This window comes from Melopsittacus undulatus, chromosome 2 (genome assembly GCF_012275295.1).
Source record: "Melopsittacus undulatus isolate bMelUnd1 chromosome 2, bMelUnd1.mat.Z, whole genome shotgun sequence".
Taxonomy (NCBI): domain Eukaryota; kingdom Metazoa; phylum Chordata; class Aves; order Psittaciformes; family Psittaculidae; genus Melopsittacus; species Melopsittacus undulatus.
In genome coordinates this window covers 79,226,698-79,249,617 of record NC_047528.1, presented here as the reverse complement: position 1 = coordinate 79,249,617, position 22,920 = coordinate 79,226,698, and the positions used below count along the sequence as shown (strand labels likewise).

General features: G+C 40.5%; 1 protein-coding gene across 3 annotated transcripts in view; it reads right to left on the bottom strand.

Annotated features, from left to right (window-relative positions):
• The window catches only part of MBTPS2 (membrane bound transcription factor peptidase, site 2), a 44,508-nt gene extending 35,733 nt beyond the window's left edge, over positions 1-8,775 (bottom strand). For 2 of the 3 annotated variants that reach the window (XM_031051051.2, XM_031051050.2), the window contains exons 1-3: positions 8,572-8,774; positions 3,183-3,331; positions 1,308-1,446 (exon numbers count right to left, since the gene is read on the bottom strand). In XM_031051051.2, coding sequence (XP_030906911.1) covers positions 1,308-1,446; positions 3,183-3,331; positions 8,572-8,646 — 363 coding nt within the window. In that variant the 5' untranslated portion in view covers positions 8,647-8,774. Of the gene's footprint in view, positions 1-1,307; positions 1,447-3,182; positions 3,332-8,571 lie in introns of all 3 variants that reach the window. The other variant, XM_005151480.3, reaches the window with a different exon arrangement.
• Positions 8,776-22,920: the final 14,145 nt, after the last annotated feature.

The window sequence follows — 22,920 nt, the reverse complement described above, 5'->3', positions numbered from 1 at the left end:
TTGTTGGCATGTAAATTAAAATTTTTCTGTCTCATGTTCAACTTGTGGTCTACAGGACACACACACTGCCCACTCTTGACTGCTCCTGGAGATAATGCAGAAGCAGACGGTGGACTGGCGAACTGCAGTGGCACTACCAGCACCAGCAGTTCTCTCCCAGATCTTGTTACCTGCTTTTACCAACACATACTGCATTTGCTGTATTCACCCTCCATATGTGAAACAGACCCAAACCCCAAGCCACCCCAAAGGTACTGAGTTTATGGCACATGATAACGATCAGGCTTCCTGCATTCATGTAACTTTTTAAATCTAGCTGCCCACATTAAGTTTAGCACTTATAGGAAGGTCTATCATGGCAGCACACAATACCCATATTTTGTTCACTAGAAAAGCTGAGTACTTAGAATAAAATAGCTGGGCATGTCTGCTCTAAGCCATGCAACAGAAGACAGAAGGCAGAGCAATCTCACAGGACTGTGCTTCTGATAATGACCACACATTCTGTCCAGATAGCACTCCTGGGGAAATAATGGTGGCTAGGACTCCTTCTAAAAGGTTAAAACTGTTGTAAGACAATGTCAGTTCTTTCTCTACTGCCTTGTGTACAGATAAAAAAAAGCTGTATTTGCAATCTCTTCCATTCTGTGAAATACATTCCTTTCTAAAATGACACAATATATTGTCCAGCATCAGAAATCCATTAAAAAATTAAATACATTATTATTAGGCCTTTGCCTAGATACTGCCAGAAACACTACTTCAATTTTGCACTGCAATTTAGGGCATAACTCCTTGAAAATTCAAAAAATATGCCATCTCCTCACTAATAAATATTTGCTTCCACTCTCACACAAAGCTCTTTATACTTCTTTTCCACTGCAGTTCTGTATTGTAACAAATGAAATAGAAACCCTTTCTTCTTGTGGAATAGATCTGTGCTCTGCAAACTTTACGGCCACCAGTACCTCTACATATTGCACAACTCAGAGGAGGTAAATTCTTAGCTCTGTTTTGTATTCTTAGTACTGTGATAATATAGCGGTTTTCAAAATTACCAGCTCATTCTCACTCCCGAGAATTTTTAATATAAACTCTTAAACATGTTTGCCTTCATTCATCTTCCTGCCTTTTCCTACTTCTACTCCCCATTCTCAAGGCTGGTAACAAACCAACAAACTTTTGCGTAAATGACCATCAGGAGTTAGGTTATTCTTGTATGGGAGGATTTAAGCATCACACACCCCTTAAGAAGCTGGTTTAGATCAGTTCACAACAAAATAAAGACCTGAGGCAACAACACTTACCACAACTTGCAGCATACGATCATTCTGGGCTTTTGGTGCCTCTGTGAGCATCTGTGTCAGTGTTTGCATCAGTGTCTTTCCAAGAAGAACAACAGAGCCAAACATGGCAACTATGCCAAACACCATTCCTATGCTGAACCTACAGAGACAAGCAAATAGTTTAGCAATGCACAGCCATAAGAAAATAGGGTATATTCTCTGGATATGTAATTGCTTTAGCACAACTCAGCACACCAAACTCATAGGGCAATACTTTTCTGATGATACTATCATTCATGTTATCAACAATCCAGTACAAAAATATTTGCAAATAACAGTAACAACATACACTATTTTTCTTGTTTAACAAATGTTTTGCATCCAAACCATAACCTGATTGTCAAATATTTTTATGTTGGTTTTATGCATTCTAAATTTTTCAGTTACTCAATACATGTAACTTGCCATTAGCTATGAATACAAAAACATAAGTAAAAATGTGTTATTTACCATTTTGCACCACTATCACATATTTAGAGACCTTGATGAAATGATGGGGTAGTATACATATTTATTTATGTAAGCTTTTCCAATAAATTTTGCATCTTCTTCACAAACAATAAAAATGATGAAGAACAATAAATGAGACTCAATGTTTTTTAAAGAACGACAATTGAAAGGGACAACTGCAAGACCAGATTAAAATCAACTACTTAAACCACATTTTTCTTCTCACCAATTTATTTTTCATTACAATCAGCTTGAAAACCATTTCAATTTACAGCAGCTCACCTAGTGGTTAATTTTTATTCAGCGCTATTATTATTATTTTATGCTGTCCAATAGTTGAAAGATCTGATAACAATTATTTTCTAGCTAAAACAGTTCAATTAGCTACCAGTCCTCCTTCCTCTCACAATAACTGTTTTCTTATAACCCTTAATGAAGCTCATTGGGAATTAGTAGTTTTATTTCAAGCAACATGTAGTTGTAATGTTAATCAAAGAGAGTGGTGGAAACATTATACTGTAATAAATTACACACATTAAAAATCGTGATTGATATAGAACTATTTCAGACTGAAACAGTAAAATCATTATGAGAGAAATCTAATGAAGCAGACCTCTCTTTTCGTAATGTCACTGAGGGCAGCAATATAGGAAACGGACAGAAATTCAAACTTCACTCATTTTTGATCTTAAGGTCCTTTCCAACCCTAACTATTCTATGATTCTATGATTCTATGATTTTGTATTTTCAGAACACATATAAACTAATGCTGGAAGGCACCTGAGCAGTAGTTTTTAAAACAGTCCAGGAGAACCCACACTAACCACCCTGTTTATTTACCCATACCCAGCAGTCTGTCCAATCTTAGCAGGGTTAGGTGCTGGCAGATAAAAGACAGAAGGTGAGCAATGTGCTTCTGAACAGATATAATGCTGAATGTCTGGACAATGATTGACAACAGGGACACAACTGGTTCTGAATACTCAGTATGCAACTCTAGTTATCAGGGAAGAGTTCAGTGTTCAGTGATGGACAGATCTAGAACATGAAAAGCTGTTCTCAGACCTACTTCTGTATTCAGTATTACATGTAATAGCTGTACTCTTAAGAACTATGCATAGTTCAAACCATAGGTAAAAATAGTTTATAGGTTTCTAGTTTTATAAAATCTCAAATTGCAACATGCATTACAGCTCTGTGTTTTTTAGGAGAGGAGAAAGACTTATACTGGTACAGTACAATTATGGCAATGATGCTAGTTTGGTTTTATCATTAGCATAGTGAAATATCAGTGTCTATCCAGTGAACATTTAAGGCTCAAAAATATAGGCATGGTTAAGCTGCTAGCGCTGTATTTGACAAAAAAAAAAAATCCTGAATTTATACCATAAATACAGAAATCTGGGTTTCCATCTTCCCCAGCTGTAAAACTGGCGGTTGAAGAGAGCTGTTTGCCATCGCATGCGAAAAGGAGAGATGCTCAAGCCGTATGTCAGCAGCCAGTCTTCATAAGATGCCTTCAGAGTGTTGGATGACTGCAAAATAACAGAAAATTAGTTTGACCAAAAGCTTCTACAAAGACCTTTTTTTTTTTTTTACGTGACTAAGCAGTCACATTTATTTACATAAAAACAGATTTATAACTTCAGGTAAATGTCCTGCATATTATTTATGTTTTGACATCTAGGTAGGTGTAACATGAAATATGAGAAAAAAATGTAAATCACAACAGTTGGAGCATTGAGAGAGAGATCAGTTATCCAGTGTTATTTGACAAACAAGGTCTTCGATCATCTTTCCTAGCGGTAAATCACTTTCAGTAGTCTTTAACTGTCTGGTTACAAAGCTAAAGACTAAACTGCTTATGACATTTTTTAAAATGTGCAATTATATTCCAGTAAACTACAGTAAATAAAACCACTTTTGGCTTCAGCTAAAAAAACCCCTGGTTCCAATATTGGTGAGATATGTATCAGTACTGTGTATACCCTTTAGTAAGGGTAAATAGGAGGTCTATTTTTCCAACACAAACAGTATGCCTAAAGAACCTGAAACATTTCATCATGCTAACAAAAAGCCAGAAGGAATTTAAAATCATCAACCTGTACTTTAATAAGAGATTTCACTGTGGTAACTTCCCAGCACTTCAAGATACTGCTAGAATGCCTTCCTACTTGTTCCAAAGATTTCTCTTTATGAGAAATGTGACCTATAAACTATATGATTAATACTTATCTGCAGTATTTTCTCGATTATAGACCAACAGATACACTTTTGCAATTGTTACTTTGCATTATGTGGGCTTGCATTCTCAATAGGCTTTCCTCAGCCTGCTTCACGCAAGTTAGTATCAGAAACCCAGCTGGAGGAATGCTTTCCTTGGAGGTCGAAGAGAAACTCATAGCTCAGGAAAAGCCCAAAGCTCAAGAGAGCTTTGAGCTTTCTGACTTTGGGCGGTTCCCAAGGCAGGAGTGTCTCTGACATAATCCAGACAAGTCTTTGGAGCTGTCTGAACTGGAACACTGTTCCCAAATTTCCCTGTGAGCAGCAGCACCTACTGAAGACATCAGGAATGTGTAGTTCACATCAGGCTCCCCTCTCCTCCCCCAAGAGTTACTTCACAAGTTTCTGGCTGTCATCTGTGGTTCTTAAAACAAATTTAGAACCTGCCAAGTTGCTTGCATTCCTCCTGTCCTACCATGGTCGTGGTGAGGAGGGAGGATCTCATCCTCCACAACTATATTCATAGCTTTTCTCATTTTGTTGAATGAATTAAAATGTAAACACTACAAAATTATTTCAAGTAACAATTTTCCTAGGACACAACACCCATTTACTCAGGTCATTGCTCATGTATCACCTATTATACAATTTAATCCCTCTGCCTATGTATTTTTGTTATAATTTCCTTCTTCACCCTCCCGATTTCAGCCACATTTTTGTTCAGTCACCTGAGGGCACCAACAGAAATTTTCATTGTCATGTATTCTCTAGTCAACACACCCCATGACACTAGTAAGTTTAGTGTCCACAATCAGATCAGCATTTGCTAATCCAGCATTTGCTAACTTTAACAGAAGAGATCACAAAGATGATTACATATGTACAATTAAAAATATGTAAGACAAAGAAACAAAGAAAAAGACCTCCTCACATGCTCCACCAGGTAACTATGAACAAAAATATGTATGACATTAGGTACATATGTAGGACATTAGATATGAAAATCTGTCTTTTGGGAATTAAGTAAATACACCCTATTCATTCACACAGAGTCCAAGAAGAACCCCAAACAATCACCTATTATTATAATAAAGTCAATCTGAAATATTGATGTGGCACTTTCAGAATGTGCTCCATATCACATGCAAAAAACCCACTTTTTCCCCTAGAAGCTCCACAAATTCATCCTTCAAATTCATTCCAACCACATCACAGCCACACTGTGTTAGCATAAATAAATTTGAAGTTTTCCATGAGAAATATTAGATTGACCATGGGGAGAAAAAAAATAAAAGGTACCAAAATACATTTTCTATTTTTCTCACAAGCTGTATAAATGGTATTCATGACCAATAAATGACTACATACATTTGCAAAGTATATTTAAAATCTCTATGCAAGCTTTTGCTCCTTCTGTCCCGAGGCCATTAGGATCACCACATTACCACATACACTCTCACACCATGGTATGAGGTATGTTAGTATTTCATGTTTCATTTCAAACTTCCTTCACGCAAGCCTTGGTTCTGCTTCTTTAAGTTGAATTTTAAGTGTGTGTCTTATATTTATTTTACTATAAAACTAATACCTTTTTTATTTATGCCAGCCTTCAAAATAACAAATGTCTGCTAAATACTCCAGGAGCTCCATAAATATCTGCCAGCAACCAGGAGTCCTTAACATTCTTCTTTGCTGACAAACTCTGTTCAAGAGCTCTGAACCATTTCAGCTTCCTGACCTTAAAAGCTGAAGGCTAACCTTGACTGAATGCATCTAATGCATCCTTTATTTCTCCTAGCAGAAGGAGGGACAACCTTCTACCCTTTGCTCATTCCTAATCCTTCAGGCAGAATGAAACAGGATGATTTAGGATGCTGAAGAGCAAGAATTTAGGAGTCTGCCTGACTGATTCCCTTTTACAGATCCTAAGCTTCAATTGAAACTTTCATGCCAGTGTTTCAATGTAGAGCAACACGACGGACTTAAAATTCCAAGTCCCAGCTTGATTTGGCAGAATTTTAGTTTGCAAACACGAAAGTGTCATGTAATGTAACTCTAGCAATATTATTTGAGTTTGTGCAAAACTGCATTTATGGACAGTCATGCCTTCTACGTTATACACTTTCTGAGAGTCTAACAAAATGTTTGAAATCTGAACAAAATCAGCAAGGGTACAAACTAAGCAAGAGACACTGCACATTGAACAAGTTTACAGAATAAGCATCAACTGCAAAGTTACAGCATGCATCCTTCCCTCACCAAAAAAAATCAATGGGATCACACATGGAAAAGTACTTCTGTATTATTCTTCACTCACACTCTGTACATCCTTTTAGTGTAATTAAATTCTAAGTGATTTAAGGTTTAAGCAGGGACTGCCTTTCGCTATGGTTGCTAGCAGCCTCGGGATATGAATGTGGTGGAAGATTTACAGTACCAGCAATAAAACAAGTAACCCCGAGTTTCCTAATTATGTAAATCTGGTTATTTAATTCAAATTCTATTTTGACTGTGGTGTTCACAGTAAAACCTATCAAGATGCACACACATGAGATCTACCGGTAAGTCCCCTAAGACCCAGCAGCTCCCACATACTTCCTGATCATTAACCTTTGTCAACTTTAAAGATAAAAAAATTTAACTCCTGGACAATCTTGCTCGCTATAGCATTCCAGGCATTATCTCTGCTTTTTCAACATAAATCAGACACTAAGTTTTCTCCCCTGCTGTTGCTAAGCCCTAGAGGTTGTAACAAGAAAACCAGTGGCTGTTCTTACTTTAATGTCTAATGCTGTAAGAGATTTTCAGAATCTCAGAATCTCAGAGATACAAATGGGTTTCAACATTGTGGCATAACAGGTCTGCTACTGGAGTTCAGATCTTGCTTCCCACTTCATTAGATAAAGAGTTACTATCAAAAGAAAACCAGCCTGCTGTCTGACCTTTGTGGTGGTTTTCTTGTGTCTCACTACAGTCAGTAGCATGTTTTTCTGGTATCTTGTTAATCTTCTACTGTGTTTTGAAATGTCACATTTGTTTCCAAATAGCTAGTATAGGCTCAATGTAGCAAAATTTGAAAAATCTTCAGATAAATTACTGTAATTTTTATTGTCATTATTTACAGACTAACATTTGGCAATTAATAGCTCACATTATCTGCTGAGCTACATTTGCTCACTAACAATTAGCAGCAGGGGGAGCCATGTATTTTTCCAAGTTCTCTCATCACCTAAAATTTCTTCTTCCTATAATTTAGAGGAGTGACAAAATAAAACTTTTTTTGCTTTGAAAACGCAAGGTCCTACTACCTACACTTGGCAGAAACATGCAGCTTCTGGACTGTAATGTTATTATAGCAAAGAATTATAAATCAAACCTAAATCTCATTTTGTCTCCTCACATTTAACCAGCATGCACCCTATTTTGCATACATACTTTGCAATTTCAAGACAAGATTTCTAATCTTATCTGTAAGGCTAAAAAATCCCAAAACAACCAACAAAAAACTCCACTCAATAAAACCTGTGCAATGCACCTATGCATCCCTAGATATAACGAATTATGTGTTGTTGGTGTATTTTCTTTTCAAACCCTACCCTCCCCATCAGGAGGAAAAAGATGAGTCACACACAATTCTCTGAAGATTAAAGTTTATTTCTTAGAAAAAAAAACAAAAAAAAAGTATTGATCTCTATCCCAAGTTGTTTGTTTTGGGGTTGGTTTTTTTTTTTCAGTAGAACTAAGGAAATGAAAAAGAAAAAAAAAAGTGCCTTAGTTATGCACAGGAATTTTAGAAAAATAATAATTAATAATTATTAAACACATATTAAGGGTGTATATACAACAATACGTCAAATTCCAGAAAGCACGTTAAAGTGCTACAGAACTGCTTAAGCAGCAGACCAAACGCTACCCCCCTAACGTTTCTCAGCTGTGGTCCTTTAAAACTGGCCCGAAGGCCCCGCAGCCGGCTGGGAGGCGTTTTCGACCCCAGCGATGGGCGGAAGCAAAACACTACCTCTCCGGGACGCCGCTACCAAGGCTACTCGCAGGGCCGAAGGGCTCCGTTCTTAGGGCAAGGGATGGCCTCAGGAGCCGGAGGAAGGCCAGCAAGGTGTGGAGGTGTAAGCACAACCCTCTTGCCGAACCGCAGCCTCCCCGGAGCTGCCCGGGGAGCAGCCCGGCACCGGGCCGCAGCTGAGCGGGGCGAACAGGGGAGGCTCCCACCCGCCTTCCCTCCCCTTAGATTTGAACTGCAAGGAGGCCGTGCACCGCCAGCTCGGGCCTGCAGGCTTGAGCTGAAGAGCGGCACCTCCGCCTGGGTGTGAGGGATTAAGTGAGGGCCATGGCCAACCCTTGTGTTTCGGAGGGTGGGCGAGGCGAGGTCGCCTCTCCCCGGTGGTGACTGTAGGCCTCCCCGCGCGAAAGCAGAGGGGAGAGAGATGGGGCTACCGGTGCCTCTTCCCGGCCCCGGAGAGGGGTGAAGCGGTGCTCTTGCCCGGCGTGCCCGGGACCAAAGGCTCCCGTCCGGCCGTGGGTCCGCAGGCCTCACCTTGAGCAGCGTATCCACCAGGTAGATGGTGCACCAGCCCCCCAGCACGCACACCACCACCGGGATCGGGATCATCGTTGCAGCCTAAGCCGTGGCGGCGGCCGCTGTTCATGCGGAGGAGTCCCCGGAACTAAACCTCTCCCGGAACCCTTCTCTATCAGCTACATTGCCCGGTCGGGCACTTCCGGGCACAGCCTCGAGCGAGGGCAGATGGCGGGGTGACGTCACGGCGCAGGGGGAACGGAGTGCCTGCTGAGGGAGCCGGCTTACTCTTACGCTGCGAGACCCGGGGCGGACTGCGCAGGCGTGGATGGCTGGCTGTTATGGGGCGGCCTTGGGGCTGGGGCCGGCGTCTTCCGCCTGTCTCTGAATGAGTGTCAGACACAGGTGTGTGTACGTCGAGGTGTAATGGTGTAAACGTGTGGTGTTTTTATGCGACTTGTTGAATGATAGAGGCGTTCGCAGGCGAGCGAGCTCCCCTCACCTGGTAAAGGAGCTCCCTGTGGTGCTGGGGGTGGAGGAACTGGAGCTCTTCGGGAGAACTGTACTGAACGTGATGATTTACTCCCCGCGGGAATAAAGGGGGGATTTAGGTGGTTGTGACGTAAACGGGGGAATAAAGGTCGTTTACGGTATGTAGGTTGAAGGGTATTGTGGAAGTGCTTGAGTGATGAGGTAGTAATAGGGTTCCTTGGGACCACTGACTTTCTTCTGAAAATTTAACATCGACTTCGTGTCAGAATAAAATGAGGTGTGTTGTAACTAGGAGTGGAACGCTAATCTTCAGAGTTAATTTCTTAGTTTAAAAACTTTCAGAGCTTGAAAGCTAAAAGCAAACAAGTAGAAGATTTGGCAAAGGTTAAGGGGAAGTTTTGTTTCCCTATATGTGCTATAAAAATTGAACTGCCTTCTTTCTCTCCCTTTCTGTTTCCCTCAATTCCCTTCTGTGAAAAATAGGCACTGTTATGTATTCAGTTTTCTCATTATTTCTGTAGACTTTCAGGAATCGAGACAGCAGCAGTGGGAGAGCCTTCTGAAGTTTGTGGCTTCTAGTCCACCTTTTCTTATGTGCTCCAGGAAAGTTTTCCTTGCCCTTGGCTTGTGATAAATTACTCAGAAGAGCATCTCTCTCATGCAAATGCGTGTTGCATCCATCGTTCAGCTCTAATGCATTAGTCCGTAGGTCCATAGACCATTCTGTGGACAAGCTAGGACTGCCATTAGGAGAAGGCTTCGTAAAAACAGCAGCCTGCCTTTTCTACATAAAAAGCTTTGTAGAAATGATAGAGGTTTTATTTGTTTTAAATATACAAGTGTCGGTCATTTGAATAAAAAAATATGCCCTCCCTTTGCTAGAATTTTAAGTGTTTTTAATGCTGTTTTTAAGTCACATTTTCAGATTTTTTAGCTCTTTTTTTTGTTCCATACATGTTTCTTTGTTCTGTCCTTCATGAAAGGAATGCTGCGAGCTTTCCTTATGCTACGAGCAGGAAAAATGTCTTAGCTCTGAACTCCTTGGTTATTTTCAGCTCCCTTTCATTGATAAGACAGTATTGCTGAGGGGGAATAAGGGGCTGTACCTCAGGAGATGGTCAACAGGCAGGTAAGGGGAGACAGCCCTGGACAATCTCATCATTGGCATTGTGGGAGCAGAGTGGGAAGTGAGAACTGGTAATGCATACCTGCTTTCATGTGTTCACTGCTGAATGTCTTTCATGGAATCATAGAATAGTTTGGGTGAGAAGGGACCTTAAAGATCATATAGTTCCCACCCCCCATTACTGTCTTAGTAATACATTAAGATATTATCAAATTCAGTTAGCAGCTTAATGTGATAGGCGTCTTTTCATAGATGTAGTAAATATATCTTAAAATTAAGTATTGTGTCTAATAATTAATCTCTTCAACTTTGATCTATTATGTAAGTAGTTATGTGATTATTCAGCTATTACCATAGAACACACATTGCAAAATAAAACCAGTTTTAACAACGCTTTCAAAAGCATTGGTGTTTAGAGGGGTTTGCAGGGCTTCACGGAAATTGTACCTGATCACAGTTCATTGCAGGGTCAGACCCAAAATCAGCTAAGATGTGCATTTTGAGGAATGTGAGAGGTAAATTTTGCCACTTTGAAGACAGTAGAATCAGAACATTGATTCTGGTTGGGTAAATGAGCATCAAGGACAGCAAATGGGTTTTTTCGTGTGTTCTGAGTAGTGTTCATCAACAGATTGTTGGGCACAATCTGTTGGAAAGGAAGAGTGGAATAAAACATGATTCTGCAGACACTGTGTGCCAGCATAACCTGAAATGAAGGGGTGCTTTCATGGAGTATGTGAATGTTTGCAGAATAAGTACCCAAGTCTAGCTAAGAATATAAAAGTATGGATGGTCAAGGATGCATGAAAGAAGAAACATGGTCCATTAAGCACTTACGCAGGTGAGGAGATTGCTTCTGGAGGTGGTATAAAGATCAGAGTAAAGAAGAAATCTGAGACACAAGAGAAGATACACTACAGAGATGTCTACAGCATTGGTTGCAAATGTCTGAATAACAAATATGTTTTCATATACTTTAATAATCACTATGGCTTAACCACAGCTGGCAACTAAATACCACACAGTTGCTCACTTCATGCACCCCTTGGTGGGATGGGAGCAGAAATGGGAAAAGGTAAAACTAGGGCACTAATATTATCATGTAAAAATCCCAGTATGTGGCAGAAATGTGGTAATACAAGTGATCTTTTAAACTGAAACCCAAATGAGAAAAAAACCTTGCTGTGCCTAGAGAAGAGCAGAATGTTACACAATTTTGTTCATAGTTTATGTTCCACTTACAGTACATACCAGTCTTGCTTTATTTAAATATAAATTAGGTCAAAAATATTCTGTTAAGGTTAGGATTTGTTTGTAGCATTTAACCTGGTTACCAAAAATACATGCTGGAAAGATGATATTTTAACTCTTAAGACAAATTAAATTTGTTGAGTCATTGTTCATATGAACAATGCAAGTAATGTAAAAGCACAAGCATTCACAGAAACACTCCTTTACTAACTTAATCTGCTACAGAGAGTAGTTGCACATGATTTTTCACCATTTGTTAATTACTAGTACTGATCTATAACAGTTTAAATGAAAGGTTTTTCTTACTTGCATCAAGGTATAAAATAAAAAATAAATATTGCAGCATTTACCTGTCTGGCATACTTCTGTTAGGCACATAGTGACTGGAATTATACCTTAAAGAAGGTCCTTCAAACCTCTTGCACCCCAAGGAGAAATGAGTGTCAGACCCAATAAAAAACAAAGGATAAGGAAAAACTTGAGGAATGTGGCTCAAATACTATTCTAGACTACAATTCTGTGAGAGTATTAGTTTGGGGCTTCAGCTGCTTCTTTTAGTCAATAGTCTTGCTTATTTACATGTTGGGCTTTGCATCCTCTGCAGTCATTTAGAAATTATATGTGAGAAAAAGTATGGAATATCTACCAGTTATTCTGCACTGTTACTTTGGGAGCCCTTTACAGCTTTAAAAGTCTGTCCTTGAAACGGGGTTTACCTAAACTGCAGGAAGAAAGGGACTCAGTCACTGAAGGAGGAGAAAACACATGGGAAGAAAATGGCAAACTGTGACTTTTTGCTGTGAAGACCCTATGTACATAATCCCCTATTCTACTGTAGGATGCAAACTAAATATGGAATAGTTTTAGTCTAACAGATACTATTTCACACTTACTGTAACCTGAAATTAACGCACATGATAGTATTAGACCTATCAAGTTTGAACCCCAAAACTTGTAGGGCAGCCTTGAACCCTAGGGAAAGAAGTGCAGTTAGCTAGAGTAAGTCGAAGTGAGATAATGAAGAAGATAAATTAATTTGTAGTTCATCCTTTAACAAACAGACTGTTAAAGTCTGTAGCATTTCTGTTTGCATATGCATATATACAGTATTTAGCTGTTCTGAATAATAGAAATGTCTTGTGCAGGCTGAGCTGATGAAGATATCACCATTACTGTCCACCTGGACTGTACAGATGGTTGAACTAGCTCCAGAACTGCTTCATTATACAGCATAGCACTCATTTAAACCAGCACTGATTTTGTTCTGCTTCAAGGACCCCAGGGAGCTGCTTCATGATCACATAGATCTGCACACAGTGGAAAACTATAATCTGGACAGGTGTCCCAGAACTACATATCCCTCTGCCCCTGGTCAGCAAGAGCACATGTGAACTATCCATGACAAAACAGCAATTTTGCCTTACATAGATCAGTTTATGTCAGGAACCTGAGCTAAGAATGTTTCTTTTTTTTTGCTAATAAAAATAAATAATCAATTTGAAAGCTGTGAACATCTTAATGGATACTCAGGATATAAAGACTGTGGCACCTCACTGATAGTTGGTGAGCACAGGAAACACAGAGCAGCCTGCAGTTCTCAAAAATTATTTTCAGGACAGTTGAGTTTTAAGCACCACTTTTAGCTCCAGATCTTGGGTACTTCAAAAAGCTACCCCCTGTGTTCCACAGCGTGTTGTGACTGAATGAAGCAGCTTAATATTTATAGTTTTCTTTTTTTTTCTTTAGGTTTGTTATTATCCTTGGCTAGAAGATATTGCCAGTCCACAACCTTCCTTCATATGGATGTATAGTAATATGTGAAGATTTTAGAAGCTACTTTGTATAATTTCCTAAAAGAATTAATTTATATTCTTTTTCAATACTTGAGATTTGATACTGTATTTGGAAACATCATTTAGAAATTAGCAGCTGGAGGACCTTACTGGTCTTTCTGTGCCAACACATTTCTTTCAGCAATTTCTCTCTGTAGAGGTGTACTGTTTGTATGGCAGGAGACCACAGATGATTGAAAAATGTTCCTCTAGCAGATGTTGCTGGAGCTGACAAGGAGAGGTGCCAGGCTTGACCTCGTGCTCACCAACAGGGAAGGCCTCGTTGGAAATGTGACACTCCAGGGCAGCCTTGGATGCAGCGATTATGAGATGGTCAAGTTCCAGGCCGTCAGGACAGTGAGAAGAGCGTGCAGCAAGCTCACTGCCCTGGACTTCAAGAGAGCAGACTTTGGCCTCTTCAGGAACCTGCTTAGCAAGGTTCCATGGGATATAGCCCTAGAGGTCAAGGGGGCCCAAGACTCTTGGTTAATATTCAAGGATCACCTGCTACAAGCTCAGGAGTGTTGCATCCCAACTAGAAGGAAGTGCAGCAGGAGGGCCAGGAGATCCCCTTGGATGGATAAGGAGCTGCTGAGAAAAATTCAAAGGAAAAAAGAGGCTTTTAAAAGGTGGAAGCAAGGACAAGAGGCCTGGGAAGGATACAGGGATGTTGTCTGGGAAGCTAGGGACCAGGTTAGGAAAGCTAAGGCCCAGTTAGAATTAAACTTGGCTAGGGATGTGAAAGATAACTGGAAGGGATTCTGTGGGTATGTAGCAAATAAGAGACAGACTAGGGAGAATGTAGGCCCTGTCTGGAAGCTATTGGGAGAACTGGCTACCCTGGATTTGGAGAAGGCTGAGGTTCTGAATGACTTCTTTCCCTCCGTCTTCATTGGCAAAGGCTCTGACCACACCACCCGCATCTTGGAAGGCAGACACAAGGACTGTGAGAATGAAGACCTTGGGCCCACTCTAGGAGATGATCTGGTTCGAGACCATCTTAAAAATCTGAATGTACACAAGTCATAGAATCATAGAATAGTGAGGGTTGAAAAGGACCTTAAGATCATCTAGTTCCAACCCCCTGCCATGGGCAGGGACACCTCACACTAAACCATGCCACCCAAGGCTTCATCCAACCTGGCCTTGAACACTGCCAGGGATGGAGCATTCACAACCTCCCTGGGCAACCCATTCCACTACCTCACCACCCTAACAGTAAAGAATTTCTTCCTTATATCCAATCTAAACCTCTGCTGTTTAAGTTTTAACCCGTTACCCCTTGTCCTATCACTACAATCCCTAATGAACAGTCCCTCCCCAGCATCCCTGTAGGCCCCCTTCAGATACTGGAAGGCTGCTATGAGGTCTCCACGCAGCCTTCTCTTCTCCTTATCTTCTCATCAGGGACCTGATGAAATCCATCTGTGGGTCCTGAAGGAGCTGGCAAATGAAGTTGCTAAGCCACAGTCCATCATATTTGAAAAATCATGGCAGTCAGGTGACGTTCCCGATGACTGGAAAAAGGGGAATATGACCCCCGTTTTCAAGAAGGGGAAAATGGATGACCCAGGGAGCTATAGACCATTCAGTCTCATCTCTGTGCCTGGCAAAATCTTGGACCAGATTCTCCTGGAAGGCATGCTAGGGCACATGAAAATCAACAAGGTGCTTGGTGACAGCCAGCATGGCTTCACTAAGGGGAAGTCCTGCCTGACCAATTTGGTGGCCTTCTATGGCAGGGATACGGAAGAGATGGACAGGGGTAGAGCAGTTGATGTCATCTACCTGGACTTGTGCAAAGCGTTCGACACTGTCCCACACGACATCCTTGTCTCTAAATTGGAGAGACATCCACTCGGTGGATAAAGAACTGGGTGCATGCAAAGAGTTGTGGTCAATGGCTCCATGTCTGGCTGGAGACCAGTAACAAGTGGTGTCCCTCAAGGATCGGTATTGGGACTGATCTTGTTTAACATCTTTGTCCATTACATGGACAGTGGGATTGAGTGCACCCTCAGCAAGTTTGCCAATGACACCAAGCTGTGTGGTTCAGTTGATACGCTGGAGGGAAGGAATGCCATCCAGAGGGACCTTGACATGCTTGTGGGGTGGGCTGATGCCAACCTCATGAAGTTTAACCATGCCAAGTGCAAGGTCCTACACCTGGGTTGGAGCAATCCCAGGCACAGCTACAGGTTGGGCAGAGAAGAGATTCAGAGCAGCCCTGAGGGGAAGGACTTGGGGGTGTTGGTTGATGTGAAAATGAACATGAGCCAGCAGTGTGCACTCACAGCCCAGAAAGCCAATCGTATCCTGGGCTGCATCAAAAGAAGTCAAAGCAGGTCAAAGGAGATGATCTTGCCCCTCTACTTTGCTTTCGTTAGACCTCACTTGGAATACTGTGTGCAGTTCTGGTGTCCTCAACATCAAAAGGACATGGAACTGTTGGAACAAGTCCAGGGGACGGCCATGAGGATGATAAGGGGACTGGAGCACCTCCCATATGAAGACAGGCTTAGAAAGTTGGGGCTGTTTAGCCTGGAGAATAGAAGGCTGCGTGAAGACCTCATAGCAGCCTTCCAGTGTCTGAAGGGGGCCTACAGGGCTGCTGGGGATGGACTCTTCATTAGGGACTGTAGTGACAGGACAAGGTGTAATGTGTTAAAACTTGAACAGGGGAGGTTTAGATTGGATATAAGGAAGAAATTCTTTACTGTGAGGGTGGTGAGACACTGGAATGGGTTGCCCAGGGAAGTTGTGAATGCTTCATTCCTGGCAGTGTTCAAGGCCAGGTTGGATGAAGCCTTGGGTGATATAGTTTAGTGTGAGGTGTCCCTGCCCATGGCAGGGGAGTTGGAACTAGATGATCTTAAGGTCCTTTCCAACCCTAACTATTCTGTGATTCTATATGATTCAATAAAAGTAAGGTTTGATATAGATCATATTTGATGACTTGATCAGTAGATATGACTAGTAGATTTTTCATATCTTCACCATGGAAAGCAGGCATTCATAGTTGTCTTATTTTTCAGAGTATTTGAAGTATGAGAAGCTAGGGAATTTTTTCGTTGACTCATGGAAACTAAGAGAAGTGTTCTGATATTGATTCAAACTTTAAGATTCCTCACACCCACAGTTTATCAATCTTCATTTTATATTTTATGTTCAACCAAGGCAAACCAAGGATAGTAACAGATCAATCATGTATGATTCAGGAGTTTGGTTTAGTTGACCTTGAATTTGGTAATTTTTTTATCTAAGGGCATTCCTTTCTTTATAATATCCCTGATATTCTGCTTCCTCCAGCACATTCCATCATCTGCCTTGTTCTGGGTGCTTTTTTCTACCAAGCAGATTTTCCATGTCTCAGCCATGTCTTTATTCGTGTTAATATGCCATTTAGACAAGGAATCATCAGGAGTTAGTCTTTGTATTCTTTTCAGGCTTCAGATGATTGCTCTCACAGGAGGTTCATAGCTGTGATGTGAACTGATTACCTGCACAGCTGCAATTTATTTTCATGCTTTATTGCAAGAGATAAACGCATTGCTTTGTGTGATGCTGAGTCCCCAAGTCCTCTGGTATATCTGTACCTAGTTCTCGTACATCTTTTGCTCAGATGGATATAACAGCAAAATTCCTTACTGTACATCAGCTCAGGTCTTAATCTGACCATTGAAGGCAAGAGTTAATAGTGTTCAGTGGATGTGATCAACTGACAGGGATGGCCTTCATCAAAAGAAGTCTGTTATGGGATTGAAAAGGATAATAGATGCCTATTTGAATTATCATTGTCTTTGAAAATGATGAGTAGTCTTCTGTTGAAAATTTCACCAATGGTTCAGTCAGATCCTATTTTGTCAAATATCTCTGTCCAGAACAATACCTGATGGTGCAGTGTCATGTTTTTTGTTTCTTTTCCAAATGATGCTGAATCACTATAACAGACAGGATGCTTACAAAATCAGCACATCATTTAGAATTCATATTCCCTTCAAAATCTGCCAGTACCCTTGCTCTTTCTTATAGTATCAGCTTTGCCAGGTATAGTTGCTAAAATTTCCCAGGAGAAAAGTGGAAACAAATGTGTTGCTTGTACGTCATCATCACGGTTCAGTTACTCAATTCATTTTGGGAAGTAAGAATTTTATAGAATACAAATCAACAGAGAATATGGCTTTTGGGTAATTCAATGTTTCAAAGCTATGATGTTCTAGCATTTGCATGAGTTATATTCATAATGCAGCTTTTAGAACTTCATACAAATTCTTAGATGGTGCTTACAATGCTATTAAAAGATGCTAGAACTATGAAATATAGAACAAGGTCACTTGGCAGCCTCTAATGAGATCATCTTCTTAATACAAGTCTAATTATTTCTTGATGGAACAGTCTGTGATAATAATCACCATACTTTTATATGGAAAAGAAAGGGAGAATGCAGGAGTTGAATTAATTAGCAGCTTAGAAATGTCACAGAAACAAAATCAGCTAATTTAGATATATATGTTGATTTCCTGTCCACTGGACAATAGCAAACATTTTCACATGCTATTTTATGTCATTCATTACTTAAATAGCCTGATGTTATTGTTGTTGGCATAGCTGTACAAACAGAAACTCAAGAGAAAGTGCTTGATTTTTTTCTTGATATTAAGAAACATATAGGAGGAACCAAGAGAAACAATCAAGCTGATGATACGTCCTCAAACAACTTTTTTTTGACAAAGAGGCTAAGGTTTTAAGTTCTTTCTGCAGTCTAGGATTCAAAACAATTTTCAGATGCAAGCAAGAGCAAGAATGTGCTGGTAGTTGCTAGCTCCATTCTATTTAATTTTTTCGTAGTTCTGTCTAACCTCATGTGACTGGATGCCATTACTGAAAGTCTGTCTTTCATCAAGCCTATGTGCCAAAACATTGTTACTTGGAGTAGATATATCTTACTAAGGGAAAAGAGCCCAAAAATACAAATAAAACCTGTGTGAATTAGAACATGAATGGTGTTGGGCTTTTTTTCCCGGATCCTCTATGTTAGTCCTCTGATAAATCTGCCTGATAGCGTGAAAACAGTAGTTGCACTGCAACTTTAGGTTTCATATTCCTCATCAAACAATTTAAATGAAGGTAGAGATAGGAATTAATTAACCAAATACTGAATATCTTGGGCCCACTATTCTTGCCTGGTAATAAACTGTAATTTATAGAATTAAAATTAAGGCATAGAAGCAAAGTGTTGCATTGCCAAAGATCTATAACATGTTGCTACTACTTCATAATTTGAAGCAGAATTCCAGGAATGTATTTTAACGTTTTACTTTAAAGAAGTCTTATTTCAAGTGAGCTGAGGTTGTGACTGCTCCTTCATCGACTTGCATTTTCAATTGTATTACATTATTTGTATTACACTAAAACATTTTGGACTATAATAGAAAAAATATTTTTCTTCTGGGAGCCTCAGGGAAGTCATATTTGTGCTCATGAGATTTGTTAAAAAAAAGCAAAATATTTAAGTAAGCATATTAAGTATTGGCAGCTTAAAGAAACACTTCTGACATTATACAGTGAAATATCTTAATGAAGTCAGATACACACGTGTTTTTGTTAACCATCAAATTTGCTTTCAAAACTAATAAGATGTTCCAGGAAGCATGTCAATTAGACAAACTTCTAGGAATGCAACAAAAGCATATTTTGAGTTTTATTGGGATTTTCATAATTTAAATAAATACGTTGCTACTGTCTTTTGGATCTCTGTACATGAGAGATAATTTTATTCAGTGCGTGTCAATGTACCTGGCCCTGACTTGCCAGAGATTGAATGCATCATCTGAAATGCGCATCTGCCTCATTATATACTTACTAAATAATGTGCTGCACATATTTAGCAGATGGACCTGCAAGCCATGGGGCTGTGCATCCCAGGGTTATTCAAAGGTAGTGGTAGCATGCAAAATAGTGGTGAAAGTGTCTATTTTTCCCTCTAAGATCTACTCAGAACTACATTTTCTAATATTAGTGATAAAATCTGGGTTTACTCCTTTTATCTTCACAATTTAAAACAGTTTAGTTGTGATGGTTTATGGGTATTAGGAATGTGACAAAAGTAGATTGTTTTCCTGTATACACATCACTAAGACTATCTATTAAATTACTTGTCACTGCTATGAAAATTAGTTGAAGGAAACAGCATTGAGCTGGTATTTCTTAGTTCTATTTGCATGATGATGGGATTATAAAATGTAAGCAGTGGACTATCTTTGCTAAATTAATGACACATGGAAGAAAGAGCTGTGTATTTCAGAGCTAGTCTGTAATATAACTATTGTTATATAAATTGAAACAAATTAATGTACAAGTCCTTGTTACAAAAATATATTGCCTCTTTCATTGACTTCTAATACTTCTGCTGAAAATATGAACCTTCCCAAGGAGGTATATAAAGTCACTTACCGGATTCCAGCTTTGCTTTGATGTTGTCTCAAACCACCTGGAAGGCAGGACCTTAGACTGTAACAGCAAACTCCTCCATTCTAGGCAAAAACAGGTCTGTGAGCCCTGTTGTGAAGTCTGTCATGTTTCAATTGCAGTAAGTTTCTCATGCCTTAAAATACTTGACAACAGCCATGCTCAGCCTTTCGGCACAAAAGGCCAAGGAGCCTCCTTGGAATGAGCTGATTGCTATACATACCTCTGTCAGTCTTGACCTAACACAAATGCATGTGCTTGTCTCATGCCTAGCTGTGTCATGGCTTATCATCTTATCATGGCTCCTTGGGAAGAGGGTGGCTATGAGTAGTCTGCTAGCTGCTAGAGCAAGTCAGCAGCATTATTGACTGCTTCCACATGCCAGTGCTTTTGGGAAAGAGGGCAGCGGAGAGTGGGTCAGAGGCTAATTGAAGTGGTCTGGGTGATCAACTTCCTCTTTGAGATACCTGAAACAAAAAGAGTGATTGGTCAAGTAAGTTAAAGTCAAGGGAAATCATCCCTGAAACCACTGTCCCAACCACTGGTTGTTTTAAATGTCTTTGGCACTAATCCTGAAAACTGTTGATCTTGTAAAAGTTGCAAGTAGCAGCAGCAAGTGGACAGTACAGTATTGCTCATAATGACAGTGTTGTGGGTCAGGGGGAGAACAGGTACGGCAGAAGAGTGATGAAGAGAAAAGTTCACTTTTGTGAAGATGCAGTGAGTAGGAGGCCATGCTTCTGGGAATTGAAATGTGAGGCTATGTCCCGTGCACCACTTGCTGTGGCATATCTCCTCCAGTAGACTTCACCGAAGACAGTACTCCAGCCAGCATGACCATGACTTACAATAACATTTCACTTCCCTCATGAGCTATAGAAACTCCCCCCATTGCCTCCTCTCCTTTTAGCTTTTCTTCATCCACATGCCCTAAGATTCATCTGCTGGCCACTATTACCTCTCACAGTCGAAAGCCCTCCTCGTTGTGAGCAGGGCTGTACCGCTTAGAGGCACAGTATGCTGAGACCCCAAGGCAGCTGCTCTGTGAGTCTGCTCCCAACCTAGCAGCGATATAATGATGGTGTGGCATTCATTTCCCCTACTTAGCTCCTCCAAGGCAAGTTCTTCGTCATTACATCTCCATAATTATTTCCTTCTCTGCTGTGTCCGTAGGGAGGTACATGCTGCCCCAAACACTGCAGGAGGAGTTGTGCATTGCCTTCTGCTGCTGTATGCCTGGTGCTTGTGAAAAACCCAGAACAGGGAGAGGGAGGGCAGGAAAAAGACTCAAAGGTGTGTTCCTTCAACACCTCCTGTTTGACACTTGAGCCCTGGTTTTACGATGGTCAAGTGTCACTGGGGACCAAGTTACAGAGTGAATCAAACTCTATATTTAGGAAGAACAACTGGAAGCTATGACAGGAATTCCCTTTTACACTTCACTTCTCAGCTGAGTCCCGCTCCAGGCTGGAGCAGCTCTCAGTGCCATCCCGGCTGAAAGCATCGGAGCTATTTCAGACACATTAAAAGGATCACAGTGCTCAGCTGGTAGAAGAAGGTACCTCTTTCAGCATCGAAGGGGGGTCCACATATTCACTTGACGGTTTGGAGCTTTTCTTATATAAGTAAATAAGTAAGCTAATCTTGAAGGGGTCAATTAAAAACCTTGAAGACCCTTACAAAAACTCTTAAATAACTGCTGTGAGGTGACTGCGATAGTTGTGGGTTTCTGCTTATTTTAGTGTCTTGTGCAGTGTTATCAGCGTATTCAGAGCACATTGTTACTGCTTTATACTCTGTGGGGATCTTTAAAGATTTTAAACTGAAAGTCACTTAAATACCTAATGACTCTTAAGAAGCGTAACTGCATATTTTCTCAAATACTATAGTACATAGGCACATGCTTGTTGTTTTCTAAATGTTTGTTTCACCTGGTTAAATATTACATGGGGGGTTAAATGGTAAGAGAGGTGTTCTGTCACTGTAAACTTAACTGTAGTGGAGACAACTGCATTACAGAAAATGTGACTGCATCTGCCTACAGCATGTAGTAAGTTTTTGTGTAACAGGCTGGAAGCTGCAAAGTGGGGGTTTCTCTTCTTTCTTTGTACTAGCTGGTCTCACAGTAGTGTCGTTCCAGTCAAAGCCTTTTATTAAGATAATACACTGCAGTTCTGTGTCCAAACTACCCATTGTGCTTGACGCTGTGAGTGTAGCAGGGGGAAAGGACAGCTTCCAGCTGGGGCAGGGGGAGGGCTCTTTCTGTTGTCTGTGTGCTACTGTACATCTCTTGTGTGGATTACAAAAGATGGCATTATGATGTCTCATCGTATTTAAAGCAAATTGAATAAGTCAGCTTATTATCTTGCTGCAGCCCTGTCAGAAATTATTTTTAGCACCGGGACAGAAGATAGGTCCTTTGTTTTACAAAGTTTCCTTTCAAAACACTGATTTATTTCACTGTACTAGTCCTGTATTTCACAAGTAGTCCCTTTCATGAGTACTTCACTGTGAAGTAAGGGAATTCGCAGGGCAAGTCTGGCATAAAACAGCTCCAAATTGAACTAACGTTGCTGTTAGCTCTCTAAATCTGGCTCAGCATGCAGCCCATACAAGGTAAAAGGTAAGGTGTGGAGAGGCCAGAAAGACTCTGGGGAATACATCTGGCTGTATACATGCAAAATCCTGCCATGGAAGTCAAGGTGAAGAGTGTTTTTTTCAAGTTTGCAGAGCTGATTGGAATGCCAGAAATAACTTAATGCAATCAGTGCAGCACCCTTGACTATCTCTCTGGGACGTATGGCAAAAGAATTTAGAAAAATTAACTAATCACTTCAGTGATAGATGCATCTGTAATCTAAGCTTTATTTTCCTGTGTTGATGGTCAGTATTACTCTGGAGGGAAACACAGGGAAGGGAGGGAAAGGGAGACAACCAGAGAAGATTGTCTATTTTTACTCAGTAGTGTGCTGTTGTCCTGATTTCTCTGGCGGTAATGAGGACAGTATGAACTGGAAGGAAAATCACCTCCTCCAAAAGCAGTCCTACACAATTGTATCATGCATCCATCTTTAGGAACTGGTGTCTGATTGCAGGCATTTTGAACACAGACTTCTTGTGAGCCAGAGCACCTCACTGAGAAGTGCTACCACTGTACTTGTTTTAAAGTTGAAATTCAGTGTAGATCCTTGCCTGTTT